Genomic DNA, 13,033 nt, shown 5'->3' on the forward strand with positions numbered 1-13,033 from the left:
ACCAAGAAAGGCTCAAAGAGAAAGGAATCACAAGCTTCAAAGAAGGGAAGGCAAGCTATTGATGAACAATCACAAGAACAGAAAAAGGAGGATAAGCCATACACTCCTTCCATTCCATATCCTCAAAGGTTTAACAGAAAGCTTAAAGATCAACAGTTCTCCAAGTTCCTAGAAGTGTTTAAGAAGCTAGAGATTAACATCCCACTTGCTAAAGCTTTGGAACAAATGCCTCTATATGCAAAATTCTTTAAAGAGCTTATCAACAAGAAAAGGAGCTGGAATGAAAAAGAAACAGTAATATTGACACAAGAATGCAGTGCAATGATCCAAGAAGGCATCCCACCAAAGCTCAAAGACCCTGGGAGCTTCTTCTTACCTTGTGCCATTGGTGACACAATCATTGACAAGGCACTGTGTGATTTAGGATCCAGTATTAACCTCATGTCTCTGTCCATGATGAGAAAGTTATCTATAGAAAAAGTGAAGCCTACACAGATGTCATTGGAGCTAGTGGATAGGTCTCTGGTAATTCCCAAGGGGGTGATTGAAAATCTCTTGGTTAGAGTAGGAAAATTCATATTTCTAGCAGACTTTGTAATCCTGGACTTAGAAGAAGAGGGGAATGATTCTATCATATTGGAAAGACATTTCCTGGCCACAGCAAGGGCCATCATTGATGTGGAACAAGGAGAAATGACCTTGAGGGTAAATGATGAGAAGATCACCTTAAATGTCTTCTAGGAAGTACAACATACTGTTGAAGAGAAAAGCTGCATGGGGTTGAAGAGGAAGATATACATTGGGAAAAAAAAGCCAAGGAGACACCCCTCAGCTCATCATCAAAGCAAGAGATGGACAGTGGAGAAGAAAAAGAGGGTAAGGAACATGTGAAGGCTAAGAAGAGAAGGCAGGAAGGGGTTGAAGACTTGATTATTGAGAAGGAGGTCCCTGACATAAAACATGCTGCAAAGAAAGAAGGACAAGTGAAGAAGGGAAAGAAGAGTAAGAAAAGGGTTCCAAAAGGGTGGAAGAACAAGAAGATACCAACTGAAGGATTCTCAAAAGGGGACAGAGTGAGATTGATATACCAGCAGTTGGAGACAGATCCACAAACTGATGATTACTATACCATTAACAAGATACTCTCACTGGAGCATGTGGAGATTGACCATCAGCGCACAGGAAGAAGGCTCACAGTGAGAGGAGACAAACTGAGACACCACAATCATCAACCACCCTAACAAGGGACTAATGTCAAGCTAGTGACAATAAAAGAGCGCTCCATGGGAGGCAGCCCATGATTTAATATTCTTGTTGTTATTTTAATTTCAATAATTACTGTTTTTTTTTCTAGCATAAATTTGAGCTCTCATGAGTGGATTTGATAATTGCACACATCATTTTGAAGCATATGTTTGACTCCTAAGTTTGGTGTGCCTAGCGACACTTTAAAAATAGCTTTTCAAGCATGATTGATCATAGAACCATTCTAGGATATATACTCATTCTTTCTATTTAAGTATATGGCCAAACATTAAGTTTGGTGTCTGTATATGCTATGCATTTTAAGAAATTCACTTTTACTCAAAAGCTCAACTTCATGAATAGATAAACCAGACATTGCATCATTTTATGAGTTTATGGTAGCATGGTAGCAAATAAAATGTTTCTTATAATGAATATAATGATTATGATAGATATTCATTGGATTTTTTTTAGATCACTTAGAAGAAAACAAGTTTGGTGTCCACCAAAATTTTTTCAATTTCTAAGGGGCATGTGGTTGGTAATTCAAAAATAAGGAACACATAGCAACATTTTCTTTCTATATATATGTTACACCACCACCGTATGAAGTTTAAAGTTTAAGCTCACTATTTGTTGGTTCACATGGATAGGAATGGAGAAACTTGAAGAAAAGGACAAAAGGCATGCACGGCTATCACAAGATGAAAAGGGAGTCACATGTACTTAGGGAAGTGTTCTCTCTTGGAAACAAAATCTGCATGGCCTAGGAGGCCGAATCACATGCAACCAATGAGAGAGCAATCCTTGTCTTCATCCATCTCTACATGCAAGCCGTCCATTCCATGAACTTTCAACAAGGCTTTGCTCAATCCTCACCTTTCCTTGCTACTCGACCGAATCCTCCAACTTTTTGCTTTGCTTCATGCCTTGGCTATAAATTGGCAATGATGCTTCCAGAGCTCACATATCCCTGCTTTCTTCATATAAGACCTCCTCATCCATTTTCCTTTGTTTCATTCATAAACTCCCCCCAAATACGTTACAGCAACACGCTCTTACCCAAAGACACCACACAGCACCTTAACTTCCATTCCTTCCCTCACAACCGTGCCTTAACCAAAGCCTATCTTCTCTTCTTCTTTCCTTCCTTCCTAACTCATGGCTTCATCAAGTTCCAAAAGAAGGAAAGGAAAGGAACCAGCTGTAGCCGAACCACCAACCTATGATACCAAGAAATTTAAGTCTCAATTCCATGAATCAAGGTATTATAGGCTAATGGAATCAAAGAAAGTCATTCTAGAGACGGGGTTCAGACTGAAAGATGGAGAATATCCCATCATGAGAAGAATAGAGGCAGAGAAGAGATGGGAACTTTTGTGTGAACCTCTCATAGACATCAGTGCAGTCATGATAAGGGAATTTTATGCAAATGCTGTGAGGTCAAGCAAGGACAGCCCTCCCTATAAAAATTATGTTAGGGGGTTTGAGGTAGATTTTAGCCCATCATCCATCATGAGAGTCTTGCAAATAAGAGTGATAACCTATGGAGAACCCAGATTTGAGGACAGAATGCAGGATGAAAGTGATTCTGATGAGATACTAAGTGGTATATGCTTTGAAGGCAAAGACTGGGAAAGGGATTCAGAAAGAAATCCAAGCTACTTGAAGAGAATGGATCTCATACCTGAAGCCAAAGGGTGGTACGAGATACTGAGAAGATCCAAACTCTCCACTGTAAACACATATGAGGTCACAATCAAGAGAGCAATTCTGGCATATTGCATACTTAGGGGAGGAGAAGTCAATGTCCCACAGCTCATCGCAGATAGCATTCAAGAGATAGCTAAGGATACTGGTAAATCAAGTAGACTTGGTCACCCAAGCACTATTCTGAGGCTGTGCAAAAGAGCAAGAGTACTCTTTGAGGATGAAAATACTGAGAAGGTAAAAGGAAGCAGAGGGGTCACCAAGCAAAGCATGGAAGGTGTCACTGATGTCACTGACAATCAGCAAGAGAGAAGAACTCAAGGAAGAAGGAGGAGACCACAAGTGGAGGGGGAACAAGCTCCTGGTGCAATGGATCTGAGCCAAATACAAAGAACCATTGAAGAAATGTCTCAACAATACATGAGAGCACAGGAGCAACAACAGGAGCAATACTTGAGGCAAAAAGAGCAATATTTGAAGGATCATGAGCAACAACAGCATTGGCAGCAGCAAATGATGGAGAGGCAAAAAAACTTTCAGCTCAAGATGTTGGATCAACAGAGGGAGTTTCAAGCAAGAATTCTTGAGCGGCAAAGGGAACAATCAGCAAATTTTCAAGAATTATTTAACAGATTGTCCCTACGACAGTCCAAGTATGGGGAGTACACCCAAAATCTCTACCAATGGAAGAATATCTATCATACAATTGGAGAGCATAGGAACTTGTACAGAATGGAGTATGATATAGCAACTCAAGCAAAGTTAGACTATGTAGTCCATAGCATGCCAGCATTGAACGAACAAATCTAGCCATTTGAGAAATGCCAAGAATTGGTAGACCATCAGAGAGCACTAGCCAATAAAAATACAACACACATGCAACAAAGATTGAAGGATGCTAGACTCTGGGGTCAGGTAGATCAAATTTGGGATCGAAGGTGCCCTGTTGAAGAACCCCAAGAAAGAAAGAAGAAGTCAAAGAGGAAGGGAGAATCCAGCAAAGGGAAAGAGCACGACAACTAGAGGTGGTGGAGTTCCTTTTATAGTTTTAATTAAATAAGGATGATGCATATCTGAAACATGATATGCCTCCAAATATTTTATCTTCTGCACTAGTTTAAATGCTTGTTGTCACTCATCTACTTTAAATTCATGTTTTGTTTCCCTTTTTGCATCAATAAGAGAAAATGTTTGAAATAGAAAGTGATTGTCCAATGTTGTAGGAATTAGAATAAAAACTTGTGGTGGTGATTGCTTGATTAGATGGAAAGCTCAATAATAAAAGATGCATAATAGAGTGTTCTTTGTAGTGTGAACTTGGTTGCTGTCATAAAACTTTTTATTACTAAACATCCCTGGGAAATGAAGCAAAGTAAGAAAGAAAAAGAAAAGCAAAGAAACAAACAATAAGGCTAGACACCAATAGCTTGGACCTTAGGACATATGTCTGTGGTGCTTTTTGTACTAGGATATGCTTGGACAATTAGGTTCTGAGGAGTCTTTTAAAACTTGGTAACTTGGATTAACTAATCCGGAATTACCAACCGAAAGTCCATCATCAAGAGAAACCTAGCTACAAAGCACTTAGTGATCCAAAGAGATGCTGGGCATCAATGTTCCTAAGAAGAATTATGAGCCAAGTGTCTGTAGTGAAGAAGTGTTGAGAAAAATTGAGCCAAAAGGGCTGCTGCAACACTTGACACTGAGTTATCATTGAGAAATAAGCTTTCTAAGGAAAAGAAAGAAGGAAAAACCAAAAAAGGATCAATCAAAAAGCAAGGCATTATGACAGCAACTCTAGTAAATCATCAAAAAGACATTTCTTATCTATCAGCAAAGAATAAGTGAGCTGCATTTTGGTCTGCATAAAACTCCATAGTTCAAATTCTATTATCTGCTAAATAAGGACTTATATACTTCTCTGTTTCACTTCATTTCTTCTCATGTTTAGTGTTTGCTTGGGGACAAGCAAGATTTAAGTTTGGTGTTGTGATAACAAGTCATCTTATGCTAGTTTTACAAGCATTTTTCATTAGTTTCATTAGGTTTTATGCACTTTCTTGCACAATAAGTAAGTAATTGGAGTGGATTTTCATGATTATGTTGAATCAATCAAACATCATTTATTTTACACAAAATCATAGGTTTTACGCTAGAATTTATTGATTTTATAAATGATGCAAAGATCTAGTGATTTTGGTGGGACTTTGATTAGTTGTTTGGTTGCCTGTAGGTGAAGAAATGATGAAAAGAGGAAAGAAGAATTTTGGAGCACGCTTTATACCTTAGGCCACGCTTTTAAAAGCGTGGCCCATGACATTAAAGCGTTGCACTCAAAGCAAAACAAAGGAGTAGCGCTCAAAAGTGTGCACGTAGCATTCACTTTTGTGAACGTTTTCGTGACACTCAACCAAGGAAGCAAAGGTAGCGTTCAAGATTTTGAACGTAGCGCACCAAGAGGAAGCGCACCAAGACATGCCAAGGCACAACGTTCAAAGAAGTGAATGCTACATTGCCTTTCTTCACCTTTTTCGTGACTCTTGGCGAGGAAGCAAGGCGCATCACAGCAATCAACCAAGGTAGCGTTCAAAGAAGTGAACGCTATGTTTACTATTTCCACCTTTATCGAAGAAGAAAAAGCATGCACACAAAGAGTGGTGGCTTATGCTTAAATTCATCCAGAAATCTCCACCAATGTTTGGAATGCCAACAGCCTCCGGGGTCCCAAACTAGGCATGTAAAGCTTTTGAGCAGCTTCAAACAGGTTCTCAGGCTCCCGGGGTGACGAATGTCAGAATAGATTCCAGGATCCCAAGCTTTGCTTTTAAATCCGCCGTTGTCTTGATCTATATTCTTCGATCCGGGCGGTTTAGAAATTGTATTCTCACCAGGATGACCAAACGTCTTCCGAGACCCATTCAATTGAACTTGATACCAATCCTTGCACTTCGAATCGAAGCGCGGAACCTTGTTGAACCTTGTACACCAGCTCTGAGTACGAGCCATTTTCCTCTTACTCTTAAAGCCGCAGAGAGCTCTAAGTTGGCCATCTGTTTCAAGCAAACCATATTCAAGTGAAAAAGTAAAGATAAAGGTTAAGGATTGTACCCACTTGAAGCTTGTATTGGGCGGTAATGGCCTTGGGATAGGTGTTTCCAGTGGTTCTGTAAGCTCTACTCCCTTGTATTTTTCTGTGAATTCCTCCACTTTCTTACAAAATTCTTCAACTGCAACTGCGTCCTGATCAAAGTCTTCTATGTCTTCCTCGTCACTTAAGTCATACATTGGAGGTTGAGAGAAATCTACCTCAACATCATCTTCGTATTCATTCGGGGAAGATTCTTCTAGCTCAAAGAATTCACTTGCAGATGCAAGTTCATTACTAAGAGAACTTGACTTGTGATTATCATCATTAAGGAAACTTGCATCTTGGGTTATTCCGTCTAGTTCTTCATAAAATACCTATTTTGGGGGTTGTGCACTATCCTTCTTAGCATCAATCGTAACGTCCTTGACGGAATTTTTCACAACTCTGGATTCCCATGGAGGTTCAGCATCTCCTAAATCTTCAATCAGTACTTCTTCTTCTTGGATAATTTGAGCTTCCTCCAATTGTTCCAGAACAAATTTATGCTCCTTACTGCCCACTGGGGTTTCTAGTGTCTCCTTCATGCTACGTTTGTCATTAGAATCTCCACATGAAGCTATTGGAGTTCCTTGAGTGTCTAAACGCCTGGAAGATAATTGATTTATTGCTTGCTCCAACTGATGAAGGGTTGTATAAAGTTGATCTACTGTTTCCTTGAGGCGAGCCTGTGATTCTTGAGGTGATGGATATGGACATGGTACATAGGGAAGTGGTGGTGTTTGGGAGTAATTGGATTGGAATTGGGGTAAATAAGGATCATACGGTGGTGAATGGTGAAAAGGAGCTTGTGAGTGTGGTGGTTCAAAGTTATATTGAGAGGATGATCTATAAGCACAGGGTGGGGCTTGTTGGTAACTACCAGGAGGTCCACCATATCTATCAGCTTGGTATGCATTGTAGAATGGTCCTTGCCCATGATATCGTGGAGGGTGTTGTTGCCAAAAGGGTTGATCAGATCCTCTTGGCTCCATCCATCTTTGATTGCTTAGACCTTGATGCATATTCCTGTTATAGCTTCCATTCCTTTCAACAGATTTAGAACCAAATTCAAAGCGAGATGGGTGAGAATTCATAGTAGCTAATAGAAATAAAAAGGGAAAAAAATAAAAACAAATAAACAAATAAAAGAAAAATATTTACAATAACCAATAATAAGGCACACGTTTGCAGTTCCCCGGCAACGGTGCCATTTTGACGATCTGGTTTTTTTTCTATCGGTAAAGAAATATAAAAATATGATCGTTTGTAAGTATAGCTTCTAAACTAACAAAAAATCCTTTCGTACAAATGTTTTGGTTGTCACAAGTAACAAACCCCTTTAAAATTGATAACCGAAGTATTTAAACCTCGGGTCGTCTTCTCAAGGAACTGTAGGGAGGTGTAAATTGGGGGTTTTGAAAGTAAGGAACAAGTAATTTAAATGACAAGTAAAATAAATAAATAATTGTAAAATATACTCTTAGCAAGGTATAAAAATTCGGAAGTCCTATCCTGGTTATCCTTATCAATGGTGATGATAATTGGGTTTTAATCCCACTTAGTTAACCTTTACTAAACAAAGGAAGGTCAAGTGGACTAATCAATTTGATCCTCAGGTCCTAGTCAATGCCTCAGGAAAGACTAGAGTTATTGGAATTCGATTCAATTAGCAAAAATAACAATTATCAATCACGATGAGTTTGATAACTCAAGAGTCTCCAATTAATCAATTAAAGCTGAGAATATGAAGAGCTAAATTATAAATCTGAAATACCTCTATTGCATTAATAAAAGAAAATCAATCTAAACATAAAAAGTTCATAAGCCAATTTGGCAACATAAGTAATTAAATGAGAGAATTAAAGTATCTGAAAGTAAAAGAGAAATATAAAGTAAAAGAAATATTGAACCTGATAAAGAGTTGAATTACTAAATTCTTTAAGAGGAATCCTAATCCTAAAACCTAAAAGAGAAGAGAGAACCTCTCCCTGTAAAAACTACATCTAAATTGTGAAAAGTGAATAATCGAAGCCTCTTATGAATGGATGCATTCCCCCACTTTATAACCTCTAATATGTGCTTTCTGTACTTGGATCTGGGCCAAAAAGGGTTTCAGAAATCGCTGGGAGCGTTTTTTGCAGTTTCTGGTGTGTGGCGTCTGTCACGCGTCCGCGTGGGTCACGCGGTCGCGTCATCTGGGAGTTTTTCTTGTCATGCATTCGCTTCGGTCATGCGTACGCGTCATATGTGTTCTGCTTAAGGCGCGCGTCCGTGTCAGTCACGCGTTCGCGTCGCTGCCTTTTCGCGCTAGGTCATGCGGCCGCGTCGTCCATCCGTTCGCGTCGCTGCCAGTTTCTTCAAAAACTCCATTTTATGCTTTCCTTCCATTTTTGTATGTTTCCTTTCCATCCTTTAAATCATTCCTGCCTTAGGAGATCTGGAAATATTCAACACACAAATCACGGCATCGAATGGTAATAAAAGGTAATTAAAAATAATTATTTTTAAAGCATAGGAAACATGTTTTTCACATATATCACATAATAAGGAAGGGAAAGTAAAACCATGCAATCTCACATGAATAAATGGGTGAAGGGTTGAATAAATCACTTAAATTGAGCACAAAATATATCATAAAATATGGGTTTATCAAAGAGCTAACCAAGGAAAGCTGGGCGCGTACAAAGCAAAACAAGAGGCAGCATTTGGAAAAGGCAATGTAGCGTTCTCTCTTACCAACGTTTTCGTGCTTCTCTTGGGGAGGAAGACTCATCAAGTATAGCGTTCACAATTTGAACGTAGCGTTCAAAGAGTGAACGCTAGGCAAGGAGGCTTGGCACATGACAAGGCACACAAGGCTAAGTGAACGCAACGTTCACTTCTCAAAACAGAGCGCTCCACTGGAGCTAGCACCCTGACCCATGCCACTTGAACCAAAGCCACCCGGATCCATTTTTCATTCAAGGCTAACTTTGAAAAACCCACTCCAAGCTTTAAAGACCAAAATAGAAAGTGTATAAATAGGAGTTAAATTGATTTGTAAAGAACCTGGAGCTCATTTTTAGTTTTTACTTTTAATTTTCATTTGTTTTGAATTTGGGATTTGGGGATTGGATCTATTTTCTTTCTTTTTGTTCTTTCTTCTGCAAACTTCTACTTTCTGTTTTGAATTGAGATTGAAGAGCTCCATTGATTCTGAACCTGAGAATCATCTTTTACTTTTCTTCTCAATAGTTCTAAGAATTGGATCTGACTTTCCTTTGTTGTTTTCATTTTCATTTCATCTGCAATTTCTTTTCTGTTTGATCAAGCGAGTAATTGAGATCTAGATCTGATTGCTAATCTCATTGCTCTTCTTCGATCTTCAATCTCTCTTTTAGAATTTCACAATTGATTTAAGTTTTCTTACTAATTTGTTTCTTCAAGCAATTTTACATTTCTGTTTGGCTGCTGAGCAGAATCTCTTCATCTCAGAGCTCTCTGATTCACTTTAGCTTGCATTTTCTTGTTCAATTCTGAATCCCAATACCCAAATCCTTTTACTCTTCAAGCAATTTACATTTCTCAGCAATTTAGATTCATTAATTTACATTTCTTACACTTTAAGTTTCTGCAATTTACTTTTCTTGCAATTTAAGTTTCAGCTCTTTTACTTTCTTGCACTTTAAGTTTCTGCAATCTACCTCTTCTGCACTTTACTTTTCTACCCAATTTACCTTCTGCACTTTTATTTTCTTGCAATTTAGCTTCTATTAATCAAAATCACTCAAATCATCAAATATTCGCTTAACTAAATTCATCACTAACTAAAATTGCTCAATCCATCAATCCCTGTGGGATCGACCTCACTCTTGTGAGTTATTACTACTTGATGCAACCCGGTACACTTGCCGGTGAGTTTGTGTGGAATCATTTTTCCCTCATCACTCATCCCAAGTCAAGGTTTCATTTATGTTTTGAACCACTTTTCCATTACTTTTTTAGTCTTACTTTTTTATATTACATACATAGTTTTTTTATTCCTTTATTAGTTTATTAATTGCAATTTTGTCTAGTATCTCTTTATCTGTTTGCTTCCTTATTATTGAAAACCCCTTACTTCTCACAACCAAAATTGTATGCGCTCATCGGCATTAGTTCCTAGGGAGAACGACCCGGGAGTCTAAATACTCTCAATTAATTTGGTTTAAATTGTGACAATCTTTAGAATGATAATTTGATTGATGATCAATTATTGGGTTTGGACTATACTTACAACGGACAAATTCTATTTTTAGTGTGAAAATCCAAACCTATGCTTTTGGTTATCGTCAAATTTTGGCGCCGTTGCCGGGGAGCTAGCGTCATGAGTGCTATATTTTTGTTGTTATAAATATGTGAATAGTGTGAATAGATACTTTTTGGGTTGTTTGCTTGTTTTTGCTATTAATTAGGATTTTGTTTCTTTTGTTACTTGATGTCTTTAGTTTTTATTTTCAATTTCCTCTATGAGTTATCACCCTCTTAGTTTGGAGTTTGGTTGTTATCATTTTGTAGGGCTTGATAACTTCAATTTTGGATTGCATCATGGGATTGGAGCATCAATTTTGGAAGGAGCAACCTCTTCTATACCACAATGAACCATACCCTTCCCAATGGACATACCCAACCCAAGGATATGGTGGATTTCACTTTGATTATGCACCTCCACCACCATATGCCTATGACCCATACCCTCAACATAACCCTCAATCACCACATTTTAAAACACCACACGAATACCAACATCCGCCTTCTTACATACCACCACAAAACACTTGCCAACATGAGTCACCTCTCACATATACAACCTTTCTCCCAAATTATGAATCTCAATTTTCACCCCATGTGAAGCTTTTCCACCCTTGGCCCAAGATCAACAAGACCTTCAAGCCTTTCTCCAAGAGTAAGAAGGATTCCGAAGCACACAAGGGTAATTCATGGCTACCATAGCCGAAGCGGTGAACCGCTTGGTTCTACTACGCTCATTCGATCAAGGCACTCTTCTTGAAGAGTGTGAAGGAGCAATTGAATGGTGTAGTGAAGAGGAGAGCATGGAATCACAAGGGAAAGAAGAAGGGGTAGAGAATGAAGTAAAACAAGAGGGAGAAAGTGGAGTATTTGAACTGGAGGAGAGAAAGGGAGAATTGAGGGAGATCGATCAATATGAGAATTTCATCATTGATGATTTTTTGTCCTCCTTAATCAATCCCCTTAATGATCCTAATGAGCCTCTCCCCATTGAGTTTGAGAGAAACATGGAGGTAGACTTCTCACAACCTCCTTGTTATGACTTGAGCGATGGGGAAGAGGAAGTTGGTGAGGAAAGAGTTGATAACCAAGAGCATATTGAGTGAGTGGAAATTTCATCTATGAACTTCATTGGCCCCCATCAATATGCTATCTTGGAGATGAATTACCAACTTAAGGTCTTTTTTGGGTTGGTACATGGTGGAGGAAGGGGTATTGGTTGCCAAGAGAATCCAAGGCTCTTTAAGAAGAACAATTCCAGAATTGGAGTTCGAGAATGGTGCGAAGCTCAATTGGGTGATTTTTGGAAAATGTTGGGTTGTTACAAGGGTCAATTCGGAGCTTATCCATCCGACTTGGAGCATTTAGATCAACAACAAGGAGAGCAGATGCCTAGAATATGGGATCCCGGAGGAGAGTCAAAGACCAAGCATGGATGGAGGTTCAAGGAGGAGTGGAAACACAAGCCACCCTAGCTAGAGTCTCCTCAATAAGTCTAACTTAAGTACTATAAATCAAAATACTAGGTGGGAGACACTCCACCATGGTAACATCTTTCTTACCCTTTCTCTTTGTTTATAGTCCTAGTTTATTGCATGTTTGCTTGTCTTAGTTAGCTTAGGATTGGTTTAATTTGAGCTTAGATATGTGAATTTGCATATGGATCATGATTTTGTGATGTTTTGAATGTTTGGGATTGAAATTTTGATTGAGCTAAGGCATAGCACCTTAGAAATGAAAGAAAATTTTTTGCAAAACAGGGCACCTGTGTGTACGCACGATGCTGTGCATGCGCACACAACTGTGAGTTTCGCAACCTGTGCGAGCGCACAAGCCTGTGCTCACGCACACTAATTGTTATACCCTCTATTTGCAGTACCAACACAGCCTGTGCACATGAACCCCCACCCTTTTTCGACCTTGTGCGAGCGCACGGGCCTGTGTGCGCCCGCACACATGATCCTATATAAAAAAAAAGTGTTTTGTGCGTACGCACACGTATTATTTACCTCTCTGTTTGGAGCACTCGCACACCTTGTGTGAGCGCACACACCCCGCTGTTTCGCTTTGTGTGCGTACGCACACGTGCCTGTGCGTACGCACAAGTGCTGTTTTGGGCAAATTTTTTTTCACCTTTTCCTAAGCCCTAACGCACTTCTCGCCCTATCCATCCCTCTCTTCTTTCCCTTTTACCTTATTTTCCACTTGTTTTACTTGGTTTCATTGCATCTCATTTTTATTTTAGTAATTATATTAGTTTTAGTTTAAGTGTTTGTGATTAAATAAGTTGCAAGTGTTTGCTTGTTGATATTGATTGGGCTGCTTGTTGCTTGAAGTTTCCACCAATGCACTTATACTTTGCCTTAATTTACTAGTACCTAGTGAGTTTGAATACTCATGTTTTGCTTGTACCACTAGGACAAATTATGTAGGTGCACATTGAATTAAGTGAATTGAGTTGAATTACTTGTTCATCATGCTTCTCATATAATCACATAACAAGGTACTCGTTTGTTTTTAATGCTCTGCATTTGTTTGAGTGACTTGGCTTGATTCTTAGCAAGCTTGACACTTTGTGCAACAAGTACCTTTACCATGTGACTATGTCATTAATTTTGAAGATGAATAAGTAGTTCTCTTTTTATCATGAATTGGTTATTGTTGATTGTGCCACTTTCTAGT

The 13,033-nt window shown here is 38.8% G+C and overlaps 1 protein-coding gene across 1 annotated transcript; it reads left to right on the plus strand.

Annotated features, from left to right (window-relative positions):
- Window positions 1-321: 321 nt before the first annotated feature.
- LOC107640583 (uncharacterized) lies at window positions 322-741 on the plus strand. Its single transcript, XM_016344095.1, has one exon. It carries the CDS (start codon window positions 322-324, stop codon window positions 739-741), a length of 420 nt encoding a protein of 139 aa, XP_016199581.1.
- The last annotated feature ends 12,292 nt before the right edge of the window (window positions 742-13,033 follow it).

This window comes from Arachis ipaensis, chromosome B5 (assembly GCF_059453495.1).
Source record: "Arachis ipaensis isolate K30076 ecotype BB chromosome B5, ASM5945349v1, whole genome shotgun sequence".
Classification (NCBI taxonomy): Eukaryota; Viridiplantae; Streptophyta; class Magnoliopsida; order Fabales; family Fabaceae; genus Arachis; species Arachis ipaensis.